At 42.5% G+C, this 26,144-nt stretch overlaps 1 protein-coding gene across 1 annotated transcript in view; it reads right to left on the reverse strand.

Annotated features, from left to right (window-relative positions):
* Positions 1-3,359: 3,359 nt before the first annotated feature.
* ccdc102a (coiled-coil domain containing 102A) overlaps positions 3,360-26,144 on the reverse strand; it is a 98,283-nt gene continuing 75,498 nt past the window's right edge. The window contains exon 10 of the mRNA XM_034106504.2: positions 3,360-5,377. Within this exon, the coding sequence (XP_033962395.1) occupies positions 5,251-5,377 (127 nt within the window). The 3' untranslated portion in view covers positions 3,360-5,250. The remainder of the gene's footprint in view (positions 5,378-26,144) is intronic.

Here is a 26,144-nt window from a genome sequence, read left to right on the forward strand (position 1 = left end):
GTTTCCTTATAGTGGTGTAAAGTAATTATAAAAGACAAAGATTATGATTTTTAAATTGTTTTATTATTTCCTCTCTTCAGAGAGACTTTTCTTATATAGTTAGTAAAAAAGTAATTACACATTAGTTCACAGTCGCTACAAATAAAAAAGAGAATATCCTCAGGTATCACTAATAAACAATATTACGACTTTCTGAGATATTTTCACACAATATACTTGTAACTTGTTTTTTTTAATAGGGCTTCAATATATTTTGCATGTCATGCATAAACACGGTGTCATCTTTCTTGAAAACTGTCCGTTTTACAGAAGAGTGAAGAATAATGGCTGTTTTCTGCTTCTTCATCCTCTGAATTTTCCTCCCCCCGTCCCTCTTCCTTCTCATCGCACATATAGTGTTCTAAATCTGTCTACCTTCCCTGCACTTTTGTGTATAAAAGCTGAAAAAAAAGTAGATAATGAAGTACTTTGTTTTTAGTAGATTTCGTTAACCCCCTGAGGCAGTCCAAAAACTAAGAATCTGTCTCTTAACCCACCATCCCCCGAGAGCCATAACATACTCAACTCCTACAGCAGCTCGGTTGTGAACTCCCATACAGAATGTCAGTCACTGCATAATGTTGCCAGTTTTTGAATGTTTTAATAGTTTGTTTTACTTCGCATATTGACTGGCTAATGTGCCATTTTATTTGTGTTTTACAGCTGTATTTGTCTGCCTTTCATGTCTGTGTTTTATATGTTGTAACTTTGTACATGCTGCCCTTCTTGGCCAGGTCACTCGTAGAAAAGAGATTTTACCACTAAATTAGACATAGGTTTCCAAACTAGACCTCGGCCAAATAACAACACGCAAAGGCTTTTTATAGAAGAACCATGAATGTCTGTACAATGTCACGGCAATCCATCCAAATGTTGCTGATGTATTTAAGTTTAGACCACAGTCTTGACTATTGCTGTTTTGCATTTTATGGGAAAAGTAAAACATTCAGGCTCTTCTTACGGGCTTCTTTATGGCATGTATTACATTATATTCTAACAGTGAACGTCACATGAATAGATAATCAAAAGCTCACTCATTATGACACCTTAAGGAAACTTACTGACACTCAAGCGGATCCCCTTGGAGAAAAGTCAGAGTCTTTTGCAGTCAAACCGGGGGGAGAAATCCTGCTCGTTCCTTCAACCTTCCTTACAGAGCCCCTCCTCCAACACACGTGACCAGAAAGAGGCTGTACTCTGAACCCACCCCACCCCTACGTCGCATTCGTTTCTTGACTGGCGCTTCAGACGGTTGACTTGGTAAGCTGAATTGTCTGTCTTTTTTAAATTTATTTTGAGCATATCTCTATATGGTCGTAGCCTAGTCATTTATACAGAGGCTTTCATCAGTGTGAAATTGCACATCAAAGGGGCAGGCATCAAAGGCTAATTAGATTATACAACAAAGGGCTCTGAGGGGGAGGGGTCAAAGAGACTATCTTATTCAATACATCAAAAAGACCTATACAACAGAGGGGGTGCCTGGGGCTAATCTAATTGCGGGGCAATTACTCCACTCTCGGGGTCAGGGGTCAGATACCTTAATCAATACAACAAAATACCTATACACAAAGGGGTGCCTGGGGCAATTACTCCACTCTCAGGGTCAGGGGTCAAATACCTTAGCTATCTTAATTGATACAATAAAATACCTATACACAAAGGGGGTGCCTGGGGCTAATCTAATTGAGGGGCAATTACTCTTGGGGTCAGGGGTCAAATACCTTAACTATCTTAATTGATACAATAAAAGGCCTATACACAAAGGGGGTGCCTGGGGCTAATCTAATTGGGGGCAATTACTCCACTCTTGGGGTCAGGGGTCAAATACCTTAACTATCTTAATTGCTACAATAAAAGAATCACTTCGGGGGGTCTTTCACGCCAATCTGACATCAAAGGACTTAGCTCATTTGCATAAGTAGGGAGAGGTATGACCTGTCACACCACCTGTCACTTTTTTGACGAGAAGAACATGTGTACTACTACTAATGTGTCATCATGAAATAAAAGTCCCATGAAATAAATAAATGTGTATTTAAATGTACATGTATACATATTTATTGCCTCATTTATTTATTTCATCGGCATATTTATATATATATATATATGTATTTATTTATTTAATTTTGGCTTAAATGGCATTCCATATAAGGAGGTTATAAAGGAAGTTTGAAACCTCCTTTCCTATCATTAGAGAATTCGAACAGCTCTTATCATGGCTGCCACCGAGGGACATCCGGGTCATTTCACTCCGTTATGAAGGTTCCTAAGCTAAATGGACTATAAGGATATATGATAAGGTGGTCTCGACTACAAGACTACCTGTTGCTACTAAAAACGTAATTTAAATAATAAAGTTCCATCTTATCTTATGTGGCATGTCCCCTAAAAACATAATCACACTGTAGATTATTTTGACTCAGTAAACACAAATACTCTAAAAAGAAAAACAAAATGGGTTTAATCTGCCATGCAAAATAGGCCCAACAAATGCACCATTTACTCCTGTTTGAGCAACACAGATGAACATGATGTTGGTTTTGGTTGTCTCCTTTGGTTTTGTTAACAATAATACAAATATAAAATATCCCCAGACTAGCAGATCAGCATTTTAACAGCAAGAACTTTAGATCCACTGTGCTCTTGATTTTGTCACCAGGTTTCCTTAAAGTATGCAGATTTAGCAGCTCCTATTTTCGCCTATAATCTAAAGTATACTGTATCTTGAAACTAGCACTATATGAAAGGGACGTTTATTTTGGTTGTCCATTTCTGGATTTTCTTTCAGCAACTGAAAAACTCAAGTACGCACCAGTCTACACAAAGATGGTCGACTGTTTCCTGAGCTAAAAGAGATAAGAAAGGAACCATTGAAGGACCTTTCCTTAGCCTTTTAATAATTTAAACAGATCTTATCATGGCTGGCACTTAAAATATCAGGGTCATTTCACAAAGTTGGGAAACCTTTTAGACAAAAAAGACCATTCTCTGATCATTAGGGGTCTCTTACCACAACATAGTGTGTCCAGAACGCAGAGCTCATACTTCTATGGATCCTCAGCTAACACCTGCCAAGTGAGAATATATCAGAATGGCAGTGGTGAAAACACTGGAAGAAATCCTGACCATAATAAGTGTCTGAATTTCTTTAAGGATTTGATTAACATTAACATCAATACTATGGTTACTTGCTGGCCAGTTTTAAGAGAACCTTGAGGACAACAACCCTAAAGTCAGCAGCACTGAGGCCTCACTGGTGTGCACAGTACAAAGAACTCTGACACAGAAAAAGTGTAGAAAGAAGACACAGACTCATGTTTCGTTATATATACAGTAGACATTTATAGGGCTAATACAAAACCACTGTGGTACAGATCATTTATAAAAACTAAAACCATTACGACATAAATAGTTCAGAATCCTGATCAGTAAAAATATCTTGGTCCCCTTCCAGCGTGAGGGTTCAGAGAAACAGATTTAGCCCGGGCTAGCTTGGTAGAAATAACTTAAGTGTTCAGTTTAACACACACTGAATCTGAACCTCCCTCTACGGTTGGATTCATGGCCGTCTCTGTGGACCCTGGGAATATCAAACCTACAGGCATCATGCTGGGTTTCACTCTCCCATGATGTCTGAATGCGGCTTGAGACGTGTTTCAGTCCAAACGAAAATCAGTCCTGAGGGAATTACTGGATATAAATACTTAGTACAAACGCAGCATAAAACTTACCTGAAGCAACAAAGTGAGAGCCGCACGAGAGCTTTGGATGTTTTCCGAGCCTCTGCTGTGTTAACTCTTTGCATCAATAATGTAGTTCTGTATTCTGCTGTGAAGAAAGCTTCCATTTCCACAGGATTGGACTACCTCAAATGTCAACCAAAAGCTTTAACCTTCTATTTATGTGTTTATGTTTCATGTGGAGCTACTTGAGCAGGTCTCCCTTGAAAAGGAGATCAATGACCTCAATGGGATTTATCTGTATAAATAAGGGTTTGAAATGAAATGAAACCTTAAAAGCTTCACTGATGGATATTTAGCTTGAAAGCTGTTCCTCTCAAAGCACAATACTTCTGCTTTCCAGCGTTTGAATGGGACGGTCCTTGGCACAGTAAAGGTTGGGAACCCCTGTGTTAGAGGACTGAGGAGGGAAACACTGTATCGTGCAAGCTTAGCACTAATACGCTAGCCAACATTATTACGTCTGATCATGTTTTAGTTCCTATAGTATGCCCCCTCATGAAACGGGATGTAGTTTGTTTACAGCCTAGCATTAACTTTTTACTTCTGATAACTGCATTTACACTTTAAAAATCATAAAGCGGTGTTCATATGTGGAGGTTATTCATCTGAACATAACCCGTAAGTATCATAGACGTGTGTTTGTCACAGAGATCATTTTGTGTAGGGAGCCCCTCGATGCTAACGTTCAGGTGGGCATGCTGCACAGCTCTGTGGGTAATACTAATAAAGTAAGTATTTATACTCGGACAGAGAGCTATTTGTCAAAGTGCACCATATGTTCAGATTCCATTGGAATGAATAGACATTTTAGTTTTTCAATGCAGCGCTTTCAATTGCAGAAGTGCAGGCTTTCAATGCTGCATATTTTCCTCACAGCGGAGAGTATTGATACTGCTGATGGATGGACAGAGGGGACAGGGGTGATGAGGTCAGAATGAATCACTGCTCCAGTAAAGAAGATCCTTGCACAGCCTTAAAGTCTGTCACACGCCTGCTGCTTTCATCTTGTTGTTGTGCCTCCATTAATGCCAGTCTGTTGAGGTGTGTGTGAGTGTGTATGAGAATGTGTGTGTTCTGCATCAGGATTAGGTGCGTGCTAATCATTTTTCTGCAGTGAGGAAACGTTGTCACATTGCCTTGGTCATGTTTGAACTCCAGATGAACGCTTCTGTTTTTTAATGATTCTTTTATTTGATTAAAATGTGCATCCATGCATTGCCTAAAATGAGCATTTAGCATGGATGCACAGAGATAAATGATTTGATGTTTTGATCTGGGTAAAATATCTCCCATAATGTGTCAGCGGTCCTTTAAGAACTTGCTGGTCGAGCAGTAGACAGCTGCTTCCTGTTGCAGAATGTCTCTGAAGATACAACGTTTGCACAAAAGACAAACTATTTCAAGTTCTTCATGTGTCAGCTGATGTTTGTGTGAAGTATTTCCTGTATGACTGCAGGTGTGAGCGTCATGGGATCTGCAGCTGCTCCTCCTCCTCGTCCACGTCGCTGGCTGGACCGTCTGCGCTCTCAGGACTGAACCGAGCCGAGCGCATCTTCACAAACAGACCTGGACTCGGCTGCTGCCGCCGCAGTCTGTGGGAGAGAGAGAGAGGGGAGAGGGAGAGAGAGAGAGAGAGGGAGGGAGAGAGAGAGAGAGAGGGGGGGAGGAGAGAGAGGGGGGGAGAGATAGAAAGAGGGGGTCTAGGGAGAGGAGACGGAGGGGAGAGAGAGAAAAGAGGGGGGAGAGGGAGAGGAGGAGGGAGAGATAGCGAGAGGGGTAGAAGAATAGAGAGAGGGAGGGAGAGACGCGAGAAGGTGGGAGAGAGGGAGAGATAGAGAGAGCGGGAGAGAGAGAGAGGAGAGAGAGAGAGGGAGATAAAGGGAGGAAGAGGAGGGATGCGATAGATGTGGAGAGATCTGTGAGAGATTTTAAAGCATCAGAGGGAAATATCATTTTTACATTTGTAACACTGCCTTTTTAAAGTGTGTTCATTAATGTAAGCAGCAACATGGAACACAGCAGCAGGAACATGAACACAGCAGCAGCAGCGGCGGCGGCGGCGGCAGCGGCGGCAGCAGCGGCAGCAGCAGCGGCGGCGGCGGCGGCAGGCGAGGCACAGCTTAAATAGAGCGGCATGTTTAGGAGAATGTGTTTGGTTGGTTGTACGAGGTGCGTCACGTGTTAATGTATCCTTGGTGCTCGAGTTGACTGCCTGAACTAGCTCGCAGGCTAGGAGTAGCATGATGAGATGTCTCACTATGGGATGCGCCTCCCTGCGTATTCATCAGATGCATCAATCTCATTACGCCAATCCTGACGATCGACCTACTCTATAAATAGCTGGCGCTACAATGCAGCGCCATTCGAAATGAGCCTCGAGAGAGGAGCCCTGCGACCTCCATCTCCTCTGATGTGAGGGAAGGATGCACTGCCCCTCTCAGTTAGCTGTGGTGCTAACTGGTTGGCTGGTTTGCTTATATTAAAACAAAGCAAGGCAATGTTGGTTATCAGCTGGTTCTAATATCAGGGTCTCTGCAGGAATCCTGAAGTCAAATGTAAGACCTTTTAAGACCGGTTACCTTGGCGACACACTTGACCTCACATTGACTATATACAGTATTGATTGTCCTTACTGCTTATCTTCCAACCATTTAGACGCACATTTGCATTTCCCCATAACGATGTTGTTTAACAACCGGCGTAAACGGACCTCCGCGCTATCAAGCAGTGAGCGTGCGACGTCCTGTTCAGATGACGTCAGACCCAACGGGATGCCATCAATAAACTACACAGAATCCCACGACACACCTACGCCATGATTACATTCAGGCAGACTGTAGAACACAACCTCTCTGGACACTTTATATACTTATTGAAAACAAGCTACAAAATGTAATACCTTGGAAAATGCAGTTTAATACTTTTTAATAGCCTTAATTTTCGCTAAATTGATTTATCAACTTTTAATACTTTTTAAGACACCCTGAATATCCAAATCGATAAATGCTCCGACCTTTGGTGAAGAACGGAGAGTCGAAGTGTATCAAGTATATGCTACGAAGCGAGAAGAGGTGTTTGAATGGCGCTGGGATGTAGCAGAAGCTATTTGAATGGTCGGTGGATTCCCTGACGCGCCAGCACGATCGCCAGGAATCTCCATTAGGATTAGCATGATGAGATTGAACGCAGCGAGGCGCATCCTAGTGAGACATGGAATCAAATACAATGAATGAGAACCAAGTGAGTTGAAGTGCGAGGGCAGACATGATAAAGAAATAGCCCTCCTATGAGTTATGCAACTTCATTGTTTTTGGTCAAAGACCTAAAATCTTTAAAAAGAAAAGTATGATAAACAACTTCTAAACCAAAAGAGCACTAGCACGGACCTAGAACTGGGACCACTTTGGTGCGAAAGGGGTGACTTACCCCGGGTAAGTGAATCTTTACAGGAGAACAGTGGTTCTTTGAGCTAAATGTCAATGTTGAAAACTAAAGTCTAGGACTTGATGACAACACCAGATTCAAGTGATTCTAAATCTGCCTCTGTGGACCACAAATAGTACATTTCAAGGCAAAATACCTACAAAGTGTGTAAAATAGATTAGGTCAACAGAGTCAGGCACCTTAATAAGTTCAGGACTGAATACTGTGTCTCATCATTAAGGTGAACTGATTGTAACCACAGGAGGATTCAGTAGCATTAGAAGTGACCGTGCTAAGCTACGTGAAGAATACACTATACCAACTGACTAGGCTAAAATAACTATGTTTGATTCCTCTGGATTTATTTATGCCGAGGACTAGGAATGTCCCGATCACCTTTTTTTGCTCCCGATCCGATTCCGATCATTTGATTTTGACAATCTGCCGATACCGATCCGATCTTTATGCAATGCATTAAGAGAAAAAAAAGGTAACAGATAACGGCTGGTCATCCAACGCGATTAATTCAGCTATCTTGGCTGTTATTGTGTTGGCCTTTTCACTGTTCTGGGGCAGTTTCTCTTTCCTTTTGAAAGTCTCTGAAAGTGTCGGTTGTTTCTGTGCCGTTACCCGAGTGGCCGCTGTGTACTCGTCGTGTTGTTGTTGGTGTTTGTTTCTCAGGTAGCGTGTTAGATTGGTCGTGTTGAACGTAGCTCTGTTCTTTCCACCACACGGAACCTCCTTCTTGCAAACATTGCATCTGGCTGTTACACTGCCTTCGCTTTCAATTTTATAATACTTCCAAACTCCTGACATTTTCTCTGTCCCGACTCCCGAGTCACCAGCTGAACGTAGCCTCTCGTTAGCTTACTGCTACTATGAGACACTGCGCCCACTCTGTTGCCAGATTTGAGAGAAATAAGTCTGAAAACAAGCCCAAAGAAAGCAACACATACATGATATTGCGTAATTTTAAACCAAAACTAAGTCTTCAGGATGACTTTAATACGTGAACATGGTCATTTTTGTTTTGTAACATTAAATTAAAAAAATATTTTTAATAAAAGAAATGTTAAAAAAAATCCCGATCCCCGATTTTTTTCTCCCGATCCCCGATTTTTTGAAAATCACGTGATCGGCTCCGATCCCCGATCACGTGATCGGATCGGGACATCTCTACCGAGGACTATTGAAAATAGCAGGGAGTATGTGATCTACACGTCAAAATGGATTTAAACAAAATATGTAATGTCTCCCTGAGCTGTATGCATTTCCAATTGGTTTAAAAATGCAATGACTATTGATTTTTGTTCCGTCTATCATGAAACAAACCCGGATGATGGGTTTGGCCACACTAGATTCTCGTTTTCGCTGAACACACCAGCTGCAGCGAGGCGTCAGCTCTCTGGAAGTCAATTTAAATCCTCTTATGCAGTTCAGTCGCTGTCTCTCATCCAAGACAGTTTGAACACCTTGCGAAGATGCTTCTCACAATTTCTAGCTCATGCTTTAAATTGTCTTGACGACATATTTTCAGCTTTGAAATAACCCAGTGTGTGAAAGGTGTGACACTGAACAGGAAGTGGCTCTATGGCCAGTTCACCGCTGACATGTCTCATGTCAACTCATCACAAGTGGACAGCTCTTACTGCGTCAGTTCCCACCGGGCATTATGCTTCATCACATGTGTCTCCAGAAAGCTTCAATGAAGTGTGGCAGGCTATTTTACTGTGGCCAAACGGTGGTACTACAACATCTGTGTCATTGGGCCCAAACATATTTTTTTACCATTGACTTACATTGGGAAAGAGACATCTATAAATGAACAGATTTTATTTCTTTAGGTAAAATAACTACACAGTACGAGATTGAAAATCATTAGGGCTTTAAAGTTACATTTATTCTCCCTCACCACTTATTTAACTCAGCCCAGATGTGACACAGAGAAACGCATGCTCTATGGAGCCAGAACCTTATGATCCAGGTATGACTGTGCTCGAGTCCGGCCATTGGGCTTAGTTGCCAGTGAGCAACTTTCATATGAAGGCCCCAGACACCGTATCCATTCAAGCCTTTTGAAAGGAATTGTTTATTATTGTTGTTTTGTGTTTGTATTTCAGTTTTTACTCTAAATAAATCTTACATCAAACTAGCTATGCCTAAAGGCCCTGTCACACTGTCCCGAAATTGACACCCGATGGACACACGATAAAGGAAATGTTCAAATTCGGCTGTGATCGTAGCAACATCGGCCCATTCGTGAGGGCATCTAAGCCATCGTATGACCGCCGGTGGAGTTTCTCAGGCTCCGGCAGCAACTTCGTGAGCGGCAACTTCGTAAGGCACTGTAAAGAAATATTTGTAAGTATTCAGGTTAGTAAACTATCAAGATGCTTAAAAAGGGAAAATGATTTGTGTAGAAAACTGGGCTGGTTTTGGGCCTGCTAACATGTGGTTTTGTGAGGACAAAGGAAGAGGGGGAAGGTGTGGAGTTGACATAGTCATCTCAGATCCCTGTGATAAGGAAGCTGAGCCACTGGGATTGGGGACTTAAGATGTGGGGTGTTGATGATAATTTGGGCAGCCAATCACTGGTCTGGAAGGGAGGCGCAGATAACTCCTCCTTGGGTCAGCGAGGGATATAGACAGAAACCCCGCTGTGTTCGGTCTCTTTCTTCTCTGGCTGGCTGGCTGGCTGGCTGGCTGGCTCACGTGAGTATCAGGTAAATGTGGGATCCCACAGAACTGTATGTAATTTGTACTGTATTGATTGTACTTGATTGTATTGCATTGTATATTACCATTAAAGTGGATTATTGTTAAACGGTTACTTGTAGGTTCTGGGTTTCCTTCCTGTAAGATAATGGCTCGTGTAGGAACGCGAGGAGATTTAAGAAAGTGGACAAGTTGTCTACCAAATCTCCTAACAAATGGTGATCTCCGACGTTTCCGAGTAGACAGGGCTGTGGAAGGATTCAGAGGACCACACTGGGTCGGGAACAAGCACTTTTGGGTGCCTCGGACAATAGCAGGGCCATGTATGATTGTCTGTAGGCGTTTCAGAGTGTTTTTGAAGTTTGAATGGAGTATACAATGCATCTTTTTTGCCATGTTAGGAAAGTTATATATAACACGTGAACGTTGATCGTCAGGTATAGAGAGTCCTGCGTAACAAGAAATTAGAGCAGTTTAGCGTGGATCTTCAGGTAGTTTAGTCCGGAAGTGGCGTAGGAGCGGTGCAGTTCGTGGGATGTGCGGTGTGAGTCCCACTCGACGTAACCTGGATGATCGATATTTAAGATCGGTCCGCCGTTTATAACTGGGGGTAAAATAAGAGTCCAAGACCAAATAAGCGAAAGTGTCAGCGGACTTTTATCTGTTAAATCCTTGGGAGAGAGCGCTAACGTCACCTACATTGTGACGAGACCGGCTCCCGTTTCCCTTGTCTGTAAAAATTAATTTGAAAGGCTGACGTAAACATAACGTTGATCGCAAGGTAGGCAGAGAGTCCTGCGTGACGACATATGAAGCACGTTATCAAGCCGGACAAAATGTAAGGGGAATAAATCTGTGTGATTTTTACCTAAATAACCTGTATGAGCATTGTCTATGGATATCAGACATTGAGTCAGAAGAGTGAAGCTCATTTGTGCTCTGCTGCTGCCATCTAGTGGCTGAAAGGGGGGGAAGCACGTTAATTAAGTCAGATAAATAAAAGCGAAGTCAATATATTGCGTATATTTAACTAAATGAGCTGTCTGTGGGTTGTCATTGTTGATTAGTACAGACCTTGTTTTATGTTGGTAAATGTAATGATACAAAAGCAAGCTATTCATCACAATTGTATTTTTAGGTTATGAATAAGACAAAAATAGTGGCCTAAGGGATAAGCAGAAAGGTTTTTGAACGCTTGTCAGTTATGACAAGGCGTTTAGGTTTTCAATGTGCGCCATCACGTTAAAACAGGATTGGTGGCATTTTCAGTTCATTGCTTGCTTCCACACGCCTTCCCCCTCCTTGTCTCTTTCACGACTATAGTTAATGCATTGGAACGATTGTCAATTTGCCGTGTTTCTAGGAACACGGCTGTTCCGGAACGGCCTTTCAAAATAAAAGCCAAAGGCCGCTGTTCGCCAGAGATGCCTTCACAATAAAACAGTAATTACCTTAACAATATATTTAACTTATATTGCGTCTTTAAATATTGATTTTAATTCATTACAGATCTAACCTGCTTGTAACACCACTTTGATCAAAATAATAGGATAAGCAAGTGGTTAAAGGGGGTTTCCTGTCTGGCTCATTTGATTTAGAACTGAAGTAAGGGAGAATAGTGTTTTATGAGTCATTCCTCATGGTTTATAAAGATAAATCATCAGTTTGTCTGGACTTTGATATAGAGATAGGATCATGGTGGAGAAGGAAGACCTTTTTTGGTTTCAAATTAAAGTAGAGTTTAAGGATGAAGTAAGCAGGACCTCAACTGGCCAAAAGACATTTTAAAGTTTAATATTCTTGGTTAGCAAACAAGACATCTGTTTATTATGTCACACGTGATAATCTTGTTATAGAAACTAGCTTAAAATATTGGAGAAAATATGTGATGCTGGAAACATGTACGTTTTTCAATGTATAGGAGAAAATGGTTTCCTGAAAGAGTTATGTTGGGTACATATGTAGCAATGGATGAAACAATTTTTAGAGTAGGTTTTTGTAATATCATTTGTAGACATCAATTAGGTTGTTTAGATGGCATTTAACAATTAAGACAGATAGTATGATTACAAAGAGTCAGAGTGGAAAGGGTTGGATTTATTTAACCTCAGTGTGCTAGATTTTTTTATAGGTAATGCGTCCCGAGACCTGGACTCCCCCTCTGAGTTAGAAAAGGCTACGGTCCCGACCCTCCAAGCAGACAAAAGACCTAACCCAACAGGAAACTCCTCCTTCTCCATCGAACAGACAGAGAACCAGAGCTGAAACGACAAAAACAAGACTGCAGCCAGAACTATCTCCGCCTGTGGCATCCAGAACCAAACAGCATGCTGACGGGCAGAAATCTACGCTCATCAGTCCCTCAGACAGGACCATGAAGTTCCAAGCTGAGCACAAGAGCAAAGTGTGGGACATGAGAGCAGAATCTGCCCCCCATAAAAACAGCAGAGAGACTGTAAAGGAGGGGATAAAATGCAAAGCAGGGCAAGATGGGGCATGCAGAGGTAACTGGGCCAATGGCTGACAGCGGATGAAGTTACAGCGGATGGACTGAAGAGAACACAGAATCAGAGGAGTTGGCATGGTCGATTAGAAGTGAGGAGGCCGGGGTCACGGCTTGAGAAAACCAGAGGAGGAGAAAAGGAAAACGGGAATGAGTGAGTTTGCACATAAACACACTTATTCACAAAACGCACATTTAAAGCATAAATACGTAAAGACAGAAAGATTTATTAAATTAAAAATAGCAGTAAACTATTAGAGTAAAATGAGAACACACTGAGGGTTCAGAATACAACCATATTCTTCAATCTTTTCATCAGGTTAACATAATATTCTTTGACATTTTTATTCACGTGTGAATAAAGTAGTGGGATAGTTTTGGGAACCACTCTATAAGACAAATCTTTATCTGTATGGATAATGTTAAAGGGAGAGCTGGTGCCAAGCCAGATATAGTATTCCAATCTAAATAATTGATTTCACCATTGTAGCATAGTTATTACCATGGGAAATATGAAATGACTTCTGTTTTTAAATCCTTGATAAAGGAGGGAGGAATGGTTGCATGTTCGGACATCCAGGGTTCCACACACTGCTAAAGAGTTTAACATTGTTTTTTAGGTGGACCAGAATGGATGACATGTGGTTGTTATACCATTGTTATCGTGAACAAAACATAAATAAGGACATAGTATCTGCTTGAAGATGAATGGATTTCATATCCTAGAGGGGATTAGTTATTGTGAAGACTCCACAAGGTATCTACTAATGTATTGTAAAGAACTTGAATTGACTTGATAAATAAGTGAAGATAAGAAGATGTATGGACCATAAATTAGTCAATTGGTAAATAAAAATAGCGGAAAAGAGGGGAACTATTAAAGGGAAGTGAAAAATCAGTCTAATACACACTGATACAAAAAAAGGGGGGGGGGCATGAAGGAAGTATGCACTGGATTTTTTATTCGTGTGTGAATTTGGTAGTGTTTTAATTTGTTACAGTATTGATCAGTTCAAAGGGAGAGTTTTAGTAACAGCTCTATAAGATCAGATAAATATTTATTTATATAGGTCATGTTGAAGGGAAAGCTGGTTCTAAACAAAATATAGTATTTCAATTTGAGGTACTGGTTTCATGTTCAGACACCCAGAGTTCCACGCACTGTGAAAGAGGGTAACATTGTTCTTTAAGTGCACCAGAATTGAAGATAAATTGATAGAATGAGTTATGGAATAAATAGCAGATCTTTACAGATCCTAGTAATGTTTTGACACAAGATAGTGAGGTACACATGTTTCTGAAATAGATCTATTAGTCATTTTAATCAGTAATAGTAATAGTACAATAAGGAAGTGACATTTTTTTGGCTAGACACTTTTCAGGGAATGTGGGAAACAGCAAGGAGGGGTTGGAGATATCTTGAACATTATAGTTGTAATTGTGAATTAATAAATGATGGCGCTCCATATATACAGATTTGTATAGACGGAGGATGCTGGCCTGTGCTGGAACATCAAAGTCTCTGCAGAGCACAACACATGGCCAAAAAGACTGAGACCAACTGACCGACAGGGTAACTTGGGAAGGCACTGTCAATGACTGACTCTGCGGTGAACCTGACCAAACCTGACTGTACAACCTGACAGTGTGAGTGAGTGTATGTTTGCATCTGATCAGTGCAACTGAATGATTTGAAACGATGACTAATCAAGCATGTTTTGGACTAACACATTATTTCTGTGTGATAATAATGTGTGAAATGAGAGCTTTCCTAACATTGCACAAAAGGGGAAACCGTATCTAATCTGGTTGATGATGTTTCACTCCCACAGGAGGTGGCGGTTTGAAGAATGTGAAACTCAAACTAGGAAATTTGGAATTCTGTTTCTTTTAGAACTGAATGATGGAGAGAAACACTCTCAAGTGTTTACTGGGAAAAATGTTTGGTATTGTCTTATAATCCATTATGACCTGAAGGTTTTCTTCCCATACAGGATTTTGTTTACACATGAGAGAATGTGTAAAAAAGGGGGAGTGTAAACTTTACAATGTACATTTTTCATTTAGGGACTGAAAGGAACCTGCTGCCCAACTCCATTGTTCAATCTGACCATTGATTGACAGTTTTAGAATTGACCTGCTCCATATTTGGGGATAAGAGGCTGTTTGGTGAATGTTGACATGTCTCTAGTATTGATTGAGTTATAGCAGGTAACACAGGTAGAGAATCAGAGGCCAAGGGGCTACCAGAGAGATGTAAGTCCAGAATGAAATACTGGAGAGGCTGACCGGTGAGTAATGTGTCAACTAATGTTTCAACAGGTATTAAAGTAACTGAGGTTTGAAATGTAGAAAGAACATATTTACAGTTAAGCTAAAACATAGTAATGTAATGAGACACAATGTGATTTGGACAACATCATGTAACTAGTCTGGTAAAGAAGTAAAAGCCATAGACTTGTTTAGGTCATTATGGGGATATACATTTCATTAGATCTGTAATGATATACATTTCATCTACATTTAGAAAGACATTTGATGACAGTTGGTGGGAATTCTGTATTCATTTTTTCAGTGGGATAATATCTAAGCACTGACGGGTAGAAGCAGTATCACCAGGAAGCCATTCACTTTGTTAGTATTGTGATTTTGGTTGTTTTTGAATCCATAAGATTAGTGTGTTTCTTTACCAGAAACATTAGCAGTTCAAATCATATTTAGATTTTTAATGGGATCTCAGGGATTTCATTTAAAAATAAATACAGATGCTTGTCAGAAATTCAGAGCTATTGAAATATGTTATTTAGTTTACCTAAAGATGTTGGGGTTCTTATTTAGTGGGCACAGTCCAAGATTCTGAAGCAGCACAATTAATTTAGAAAACCTGTGCACACACGTCTGTTGTTTTAAGATACCCCACCAACAGGCTCCAAGTTGCCACGCACTGGTGGGTTAAACAGCCGAGGGCCCCAGAGCCCGGAGCGTAGGCTTGAGGGATTTGTATCAGATTTCTCCACACAGGTTGTTGATGCCAAAAGGGGGACAACTGGTACCACTGTGCGGAGCCAGTGTGCGGCGGGGGAAAACACCTGCGAGGACCCTAGACGACATCAGGACGGATCGGGCTCTCATCAGGGAGGTCGACTCGGAGGCTGTCATCAGCGGATTGGAGGAGAAGGACATCCATCATCCATCCAGCAGTCGGCCCGGGAGGCATCATCATCGGACCGGAGAAGGAAGATCGGGAGGACATCTATTCAGCATCGACTCGGAAGCCGCCATCAGCGGATCAGAGGGGACAAAGACACGGCAAGCCAGGACGGCACAGGGGACTCCACTCTCCGCTGAAACAGGAGTGTGGGTTAAGTGCAACAAGACGGTGTATGGAGCCAGCCAGGCCTGCCAAGCTATGGGCAGCCTCTACCATGACAGCTGCTTTACCTGCAGCGCCTGTAGTCGAAGGCTGAGAGGGAAGGCGTTCTACTATGACGCAGGAAGGGTTTTCTGTGAAGAGGACTTTCTGTACTCTGGGTTCCAGCAGTCTGCAGACAAGTGCAACGCAGGTGGACATCTAATCATGGACATGCAGGCCGGCAGGCCCTGGGGAAGTCTTACCGCCCCGGTTGCTTCCGCTGCGTCATCTGCAACGAGAGCCTGGACGGAGTGCCCTTCACTGTGGACACTGAGAATAAAAAGTATGGAGACTCAGCAGACAAGGATGCAGTTTTTTGCAAGTGCCTTGTGTAAATTGCACTCTCTTTTTTAAGAGTGCAAAAGAGGGAATTGTAAAGAAATATTTGTATGTATTCAGGTTAGTAAACTATCAAGATGCTTAAAAAGGGAAAATGATTTGTGTAGAAAACTGGGCTGGTTTTGGGCCTGCTAACATGTGGTTTTGTGAGGACAAAGGAAGAGGGGGAAGGTGTGGAGTTGACATAGTCATCTCAGATCCCTGTGATAAGGAAGCTGAGCCACTGGGATTGGGGAGTTAAGATGTGGGGTGTTGATGATAATTTGGGCAGCCAATCACTGGTCTGGAAGGGAGGCGCAGATAACTCCTCCTTGGGTCAGCGAGGGATATAGACAGAAACCCCGCTGTGTTCGGTCTCTTTCTTCTCTGGCTGGCTGGCTGGCTGGCTGGCTGGCTCACGTGAGTATCAGGTAAATGTGGGATCCCACAGAACTGTATGTAATTTGTACTGTATTGATTGTACTTGATTGTATTGCATTGTATATTACCATTAAAGTGGATTATTGTTAAACGGTTACTTGTAGGTTCTGGGTTTCCTTCCTGTAAGATAATGGCTCGTGTAGGAACGCGAGGAGATTTAAGAAAGTGGACAAGTTGTCTACCAAATCTCCTAACAGCACTCGTGAGGGCATCTTGTCAAATCGTGTCATCTTCGTGTTATCATCGGTGCCTCCGCTCACGAAGTTGCTGCCGGAGCCTGAGAAACTCCGCCGGCGGTCATACGAAGGCTTAAGATGCCCTCACGAACGGCCCGATGTTGCTACGATCACAGCCGAATTTGAACATTTCCTTTATCGTGTGTCCATCTGGTTGTTTTATTGCACAACAAAATCATGTAAATATATTATGTAAATAACCCAATTTGTGTTCTGTGAAACTAAAAAGGATATAATATATTATTTTGAAGGACAGTTGACAGGAAATTGTTGTTGTTATGGAAACAACATTACGGAGAAAACGTAATATTTTCTACATATAAAGACGGATAAAGTAAAGAACAAAGTCTGAAGATATCAGTACAGTATCATAGTACTGTAACATAATTGTTTTTGGTACTTTCATTGCAGTTGTATTTCTTAAATGTAATGTAAATGTTGCCTTCGTGTGTGGTTCGGGGCCATCTTCGTGCGAAATTCACAATTCCATATTCGTGTGTCCATCGGGTGTCAATTTCGGGACAGTGTGACAGGGCCTTAAAGGAAAAACGTGCTCTTTTGTGTGTGGGCATATTTTGAAGATGTTACTGTTGTTGAAATTAAACTCAGTTATGTTGACAGCCTTTTTCTAACTAAGGCCACCATTTTCCCCTTAGCTAAACCATTTTAACTGAACAACAGTATGGTCATTGACCAGGACGTGCCTGAGTCACATGAAATACAAACTGGCTCAGCTTTACTGGTTGGTATGTCCCAGATTGGTTTATCTTGATGGATCGAATGATGTAGATAGTGGATTTGTCCACAAGCGCGATGAGGAAACTGTGAGATACAGTGAGAGTTGCTGCCTGCTTTCCACCTGTCTGGTGTCTGCGATCTGCAGAGGCCTGCTCCCACCTGTAGAGTATGGCTGTGCTGAGGGGGTTTTTACCCCGGAGACGTTGCGGAGAGACGGAGTGGCTCCATGCTTCGGGCTGGGGCCTGCTTCCACCGGGCACGTGCTGCTGTGCGGAGGAGGATTTACCACGGCTGGGGCCTGCTTTCCACCTGTCCTGGTTCTGCTGTTGCGGAGGCCTGTTCCCACCTATCGTGTGCTGCGGTGTCGTGTGCTGCTTTGCTGAGGAGACCTTTCACCCCGGGGATACCACGGAGAGACCGGAGCGCTTCCACGCTGCTGCGTTCGCCTGTCCTTTGCTGCTGTGCTGATTTGCTCCAGGAACATCGCGGATACTGTGTGCTGGTCTGGGAAAATGGCCCATATCGTGACTCTGCTGTGCCTGTTAACTGTTTTGGACTATGAGAAGATCTCTAGTCATTCTGAGAAGACTACTGGATTCAGGTCTGTTCTGTACGGTGGCCGGCAGGTGCAAACACGGAACAACGGCCCAAAACGCATACATAAGCAGGAAACACCTGCAAATAATGAAATAAAAAACAAACCCTGAAAACAACAGAAAAACGCTGCATTTACAGATATGATGCTCCACTGGTGAGCTGGATAACCAACTATCTCACCGCTCGGCCACAGTACGTGAAGCTACAGAACAACACCTCTGACATTATATTGAGCAGCACGGGCGCTCCTCAGGGCACGGTCCTCTCTCCCTTCCTGTTCACAGTCTATACATCAGACTTCAGACGCTGCTCACAGTCCTGCCATCTGCAGAAGTTCTCAGATGACTCTGCCATTGTGGGCTGTGTCATCAGAGACCAGGAAGCTGAGTACAGGAGTGTGGTGGACAGTTTTGTGGAGTGGTGCGGTCAGAACCATCTGCAGCTCAACGTCACAAAAACTAAGGAGCTAGTGGTTGACTTCAGGAAGCGGAGTACCGCCCCAAGCCCAATTACCGTCGTGGGCATGGATGTGGACATTGTGGACAGCTACAAGTTCCTGGGTGTCCACATAGACAATAAACTGGACTGGAGTAAAAACACTGACGCCCTATATAAGAAGGGCCAGAGTTGCCTGTATTTCCTCAGGAGACTCAGGTCCTTCAAGGTCTGCAGCACTATGTTGCAGATGTTTTATGACTCGGTGGTCTCCAGTGTGATCTTCTTTGCTGTGGTGTGTTGGGGCAGCGGGGTGAAGACAGCTGATGCCAACAGACTCAACAAGCTCATCAGGAGAGCAGGCTCTGTCCTGGGAGTGGACCAGGAGTCGTTGGCAGTGGTGTCGGAGGGGAGAATGCTGAGGAAACTCCTCGGCATTCTGGACAATGGGTCTCACCCCCTGCATGCCACACTGGTTTCCTACCGGAGCACTTTCAGCCACAGACTGAGATCACCGATAACCACCACACAGCGCCACAGGAGGTCTTTCCTCCCAGTGGCCATCAAACTCTTTAACTCTTCACCCCTACGTAAAGGGCACTGAGAACTTCCACACCAACACTATGTGCAATACATCTATATAATTAACATCCTTGCAATTACACTCACAGCTATATATAACTATGTGCAATATTATATTATATTATATTATTATTATTATTATTAGTATTAGTATTATTATTAATAATGCTATGATAATGTGCAATTACGTAACTGCCACTACGTTTTAATGTTTGCACTACTAACTACTGAAAACTACTGAATGCTGCTAATATTGATTGCATTGATTGTGTGACCTTCTATGTTTCTATGTTTATGTTTCATGTTGTCGGTGGATGTTTGATTGCTCTTTTCTGCTGTGTTTATTGTGTTTGTTGTATTTTGTTACTGTTACTGTTACTCTGGCACAACAATTTCCTTCGGGATGAATAAAGTCTTATCTTATCTTATCTTATCTTAAATACAACACCCAAACCCCGAAAACAAACGCAACAAAAAAACGCTGCAAATACCAAAACGATATGCAAAGTCCAAAGCACGTACAAATCCCAAAACACATACAAAAAAAAAACATTCTGGAAGTGCTCCAGGCCTCTAGTTAATGCTAGATCGTATACCTCCTGGGTTTTAGGCGGCGGAAGTGATGTAATCGTGGATGAGAAGCGAAAAGTCGGCAACTTTTGCAGCAACTGACATCTGGTAATAAAAGTAGACACATTTCATTTAATTTTGCATGGGCTCTTCACGACTCTGGAGTCCTGCAGGAATCCGGAGGACAGTGAACAGGAGTGAGAGGGAGCACACTCCTAAAAAATCTACCCCCTTTTTTTAAATAACCCTCGTAGGGTTCACTGTAATCCGAAATCAAACGCACTAAGTGTGGCTTTCTGAGTGTTAAATCCCATCTGTGATTTTCTTGTGAGATGTCATTTTAAATATTAGCAATAGCCTGCTGTCCTCCAAAGTTGTGAATTCTCAAAATATTATATTTATGATATTTTTGTATATATTTTGTTTTCAGGATATGTTTGTTTTTCATTTCAGGATTTGCAGCTGTTTCCTGCTAATGTGTGCGTTTTTGGCCGTTGTTCCGCGTTTGCTCCTGCTGGCCACCGTAGTTCTGCCACCCGCAGTGGGCATCCCCTGCAAAGGTGCGGATGTGTTGCACAAACAATTACCGGTTGCCTTGTCACAGACAATCTGCTGGACAAAATATGTTTGTCTTTTTTGTTTTCCTGCGATGATGGTTCTTCAGGACTGCTTCTTAAGCTCTAATCACACTCTCGCAGACTTTTCCGGTGATTATAAAGTAGATGACAATGTATGTGTGTCGCTTAAGAGGAAAAGATGCCTGTTTTTGTTGTTGTTATTACTATCAGGAAATGTACAACCTAACCCTGGTCCGCCCAGTAGTAGTAGTCAGATCGCTACTCCTGCTTGGTCTAGGTTGGGTCTCATCCACTTGAATGTGCGCAGTCTGTCAGGTAAACTGGATGTTGTCCGTATCTGGGCAAAATCGACTGACGCTGACGTCATTGTCTTATCAGAAACATGGCTAAACAAATCTATTTTGGCCTCTGACATTGCCTTAATGGTTTTAATGTGTATCGTACCGACCGGCCTAATAAAGGTGGTGGCGTTGCCATTTATGTTAAGAATAAGTTCAGTGTATCCACATTAGTTTCCAAATCGATCAGTAAGCAATTTGAATTTTTAGCCTTAAATATAGAAGTGGCAAAGGGTCAACAGGTCATGGTGGTGGGCGGCTACAGACCCCCCTCAGCTGTCAAAGACTCCTTGTCTTCACTAGCAAATCTTTTATTGCAACTTGACTACAAGGACATAGAGCTGCTTGGAGGTTTGAACTGGGACTGGTTAACTGCAGTGTCAGAGGATTTTAAAAACCTTTGTATCTCATTGAATGTTACTCAGATTGTGGACAGTCCTACTCGCCCAAATATTAAGTTCCCTAATAAATCCTCCCTAATTGATCTCATTTTAACTAATGTTCCCCATAAATATTCTTCTGTGGGAGTATTTGCAAATGATCTGCGCGATCACTGTGTTATAGCCACCATTAGGGACACGAAGGTCCAAAAGGTTAAACCTCGCATTATCATCAAGAGAGACATAAAACATTTTGTGGAGCAGGGTTTTGTGCATGATCTGTTTGATTTTGATTGGGGTAAAATCGATCTGTGTGCTGATGTAGAAACCGCATGGTCTTATTTTTATCTTGGTTTTATGGAGATCATTGATAGACATGCACCCCTGCGTACATTCAGAGTAAAGGGACGAGACAATCCTTGGTTTTCTGCTGAGCTGTCCAGTCTCCTTCATGAGAGAAACAAGGCCTGGGCAAAGGCTAGGAAATCAGGCTCAGAGATAGAATGGCTGCGTTTTAGGCAGCTAAGGAATAGCTTCACTTCAAATGTCAAAAGTGCAAAGTCGAAGTACTATTTGTCGGTTACCACAGAAAACCTAAATAACCTAGGACATTTTGGAAAGCCATAAAATCGATTTCCACCGGTGAGATCCGTAATGAGCTCCTCCGTGCCTCACCAGAGCATCTGGCTCTATATCGGACAGGGCCACTATGCTAAATTGCTTTAATGAGCATTTTGTGTCCTGTGGTTCTCTATTTGATTCTGTCACTAACTCTGCTTCTGTAAACACCACAGTCTGTGACTCTGAACAACGTGGTCTGGAAAACCCTTTCAGTTTTACCCCTTTTACTGTTGATGTTGTTCATGAAGCATTATCTAAGCTAGATCCTAGGAAACCGGCTGGCCCGGACAATGTAGAACCTTTCTTTTTAAAGATAGCTGCAGATTTTATTGCTCCACCTCTTACTTCTCTTTTTAACCTCTCCCTCAGCACGAACACAATTCCAAAAGTATGGAAGTCAGCTTATGTCTTGCCTTTACTGAAAGGAGGGGAGGCAACTATTTTAAATAACTATAGGCCAATCTCTAAATTGTCAGTTCTGGCGAAGGTGCTTGAACGCCTAGTGAGTGAACAAGTAAAGGAGTTTTTATGTATAAATGACATCCTGTCTAAACATCAGTCAGGATTCAGAAACACAGCACCATCACTGCCACAATGAAAGTGGTGAATGACATTACTAGTATTTTAGATAATAAGCAGAGTTGTGCAGCTCTGTTTGTTGACCTTTCCAAAGCGTTTGACACCGTTGATCATCGCATTTTAAAGCAGAGGCTACTCAGTATAGGCATATCCAGCCTTGCAGTGGGTGGTTTGTGAACTACCTCTCTGAAAGGTCCCAATGTGTTCATTTTGATGGACTGTCTTCTGAGTGGTTAAACATTTCTAATGGTGTACCACAAGGTTCTGTTTTAGGACCACTTTTATTCTCCATATATATTAACAGTGTAGGTGATAATGTGGATGAAGCTACTTTACATTTTTATGCGGATGATACTGTGATGTATTGTGAAGGTCCCTCCATTAAAGAGGCTGTTGTTAAATTACAAGCTGTTTTTAACACTATTCAGACTCAGCTCTCTGAATTAAAGCTTCTTTTAAATGTGGATCAAACCAAGGTAATGCTCTTTTCTAAAGCCAAAAAGACACCAGAGCCTGTTTTAGATATTGTAACTACGCAAGGAACAACACTTGAAGTTGTTGCCTGTTACAAATACCTTGGTATCTGGCTTGATGATTGTCTCTCTTTTAAACTTCATGTCAATAATCTGCTTAAAAAGCTGAGGGTTAGGCTAGGGTTCTTTTTCAGAAACAAGTCCTGCTTCTCGCTTGAGGCCAGGCAAAGGCTAGTCACTGTGACCTTTGACCTGTGCTGGACTATGGTGATCTGATGTATATGAATGCACCTGCCCATTACCTGAGCAAATTGGATGCTGCGTATCACAGTGCTCTGAGATTTGTCACAAATTGTAAAGCGCTGACTCATCACTGTACACTGTATACCAAGGCAGGTTTACCATCACTCTCTGTACGGAGGCTCAGTCATTGGTACACGTTTATCTATAAAGCTTTGTTGGGTAAACTCCCGTATTATATCTGCTCTCTGATAACACAGAGAGTTGCAAGCAGCTATTGTCTGAGGTCACATGATGTGGTCTTGTTAGATGTTCCAAGAGCAAGGACTGTCTCAGGTAAGACAGCATTTATGTGCGCAGCTCCACTTGCTTGGAACAATCTTCAGCAAGAATTGAAACTGAGCAATCTCATTCCTCTGCATGTTTTTAAAGCTAGGCTAAATGAAATGCTTGCTGATACAATGGGCACTTGTAAATGTCTATAACTATGTATCCTGTAAATATAATGTATAATGTCCTTTATTGTTTCATGTTTCATGTGGAACCTGTATGCTGCAGGTCTCCCTTGAAACAGAGATCTATGATCTCAAGGACCAATCTGGTTAAATAAAGGTTTGAAATGAAATGTTAGTGTCTAACTCTAAGGGATGGGACCTCAATGCATCTTCATGCGTTTCTTTTACATCTGTACTTAAGGCTGTCATGTGATTGGCTCACAACAGACACATGTTAGTGAAAATTCAAACTCCCATGCCCTGATCCTGACCTCAGATAGTCATCACCCACAGTGAGACGCGCGTCCTGCTGCAGAAAACATAATGCTACATACTGTATGAAGCTGCCCCAACAGTAATGGCCGAGGTATACCGACAGGAGCCCCAGCGTGTGTGCTGTCATTCAACCAGCAGCTGCAGAAGGGCTCAGCCTCCAAGAACACGGGTTTATTGTGAGCACAATGAAAAAACACAGCATTTATGATGCAGGGCTTTTCAGTGAACTGCATAACCTTCAGAATAACGACTGACCTGTCCCCCAGTAATCCTGTATTATTGATGTACAAGATCCCTTTTTGTATTTTATTCGATATTCCTGACATGTCTGCACTTAATAAATATGCGTTCATCAGTAGTTATTCCATTGTTGCCTGTTTTTGGACGGAATTGATCAATTCTTTATAATAAAACAAGGCATTTGGCGAGGGGTGAATCATTAAAACAATGTTTCACAGCTGCACACATCAGAGTGTATCTCAAAACACAACGTCCCTCGACCATAACCCCCTAATGCAACTCACAGGAAGCGAAATCAGCAGCTTGGTCTGACCTTTGAGGAATCTCGTTCTTTTGTTGGCTTCTCCAAACTGTCTTATTCACCACGGAGGCTTTTCTCTTGTTCCGCTCGTTCTGCTCCCTGCACCGGCCTTCAGTCTCCCTTCCTCCTGATCTCTTCCAGTGACATACACTTGTGAGTCAGGAGATCAGGGTCAGAGCAGCTGGCAGATAAAGCATCATTACATCGGAACAGCAGCTCTGAGCTGACAGAAACACTTCAGTGTGGCTGAGATGCTCCATATCATGTTCCGCGGATACGTGAGTGTGACAGCGAGGTGTGCTTAAGTTGTTTACTATTGTGTGTTGCTGCAAAATAAATACTGTGTCCCTCTAGAACTCAGTGCTGACTTCAAGTTTGGGAACTTTCAGAAAAGGTCACAGTGCTGTTGGAATGTAGCCTTTATATATTGAGAGCAGCTGAGACCTGGGGTGGCAGAACCTACTCTGTCCACCCGAGGAGACGAGCAGCAGAGCATCATGGGAAGGGAACGTGTGAGAGTTACTCCTAAGCCATACTCTTAAATAAACAGTTACCTATCTTACACCTATCTAACTCCTAACGTTAGCTACAGCCCAGATTGTTAGAGGCTATTACATGGCATCATAGTTCTCTTTTACATCCTCACTGACATCACGTCAGACCACAGCATATTGTATTCTACATATCCTTAGTAAAGTGTTTTTTCGAGGTTATCAAATCTAACTGTTTGATGATTCATACTGAAGTATACGCCTTTTTCTTAGAACAGTGTAGAGTGTCAGATTGGGAAAAGAACACGCCCTTAGTCTCGTTTTCCTATGACGCTCTAACTAGTTTACACACACACACACACACACACACACACACACACACACACACACACACACACACACACACACACACACATCACACACCACACACCACACACACACACACACACACACACACATCCAACAACACACACACACATCCAACACACACAGCCATACACACACAGCCACACACACACACACACACACACACACACACACACACACACACACACACACACACACACAGCCCACACACAGCCACACACACACACACACACACACACACACACACCACACACACACACACAGCCATACACACACACACACACACACACACACACACACACACAGCCATACACACACACACACACACACACACACACACACACACACACCACACACACAGCCATACACACACACACAGCCACACACACACCCACACACACACACACACAACACACACACACACACACACACACACACACACACACACACACACACACACACACACACACACACACACACACACACACACACACACACACACACACACACACACACACACACACACACACTAGTCAAGCAGTCTCTGAGTAACTGAATTAAACATATCCAGAATGGAGAAAAGCTTTAGCTACACCTTCTACAAGAACACACACTTTAGGGTCAGTGTCTGAGCTGTTACCATGCCGACACGCCTGTTACTACTCAACAAAGCAGAGCAACAAGAGAGCCCTCTGTTACTAGGGTAACCTGCTACTGGGAGCTCTGTGATTGGCTGTTAGCTGCCGAAGCAACGACGTGGAGAAAAAGGAGAGAGAGAACGAGGAGCTGAGGACTGTGCAGAGCTGACAGGCAACGCACGCACGCACGCACACGCACACACACACGCACACGCACACGCACACACACACACAGATATTGCAAAGTTTGGGGCATTTTGAGAAGATGCTCAAGGAGAATATCTTATTCCTAAAGAAATATGTATTTGTAAGTGAATAATGTCAGCCTTAATACATTTGTATATTGTTTTGCCAGTCATTTAAAAAAGATATAC

Source organism: Pseudochaenichthys georgianus, chromosome 3 (genome assembly GCF_902827115.2).
Source record: "Pseudochaenichthys georgianus chromosome 3, fPseGeo1.2, whole genome shotgun sequence".
In the NCBI taxonomy this organism is placed as follows: Eukaryota; Metazoa; Chordata; class Actinopteri; order Perciformes; family Channichthyidae; genus Pseudochaenichthys; species Pseudochaenichthys georgianus.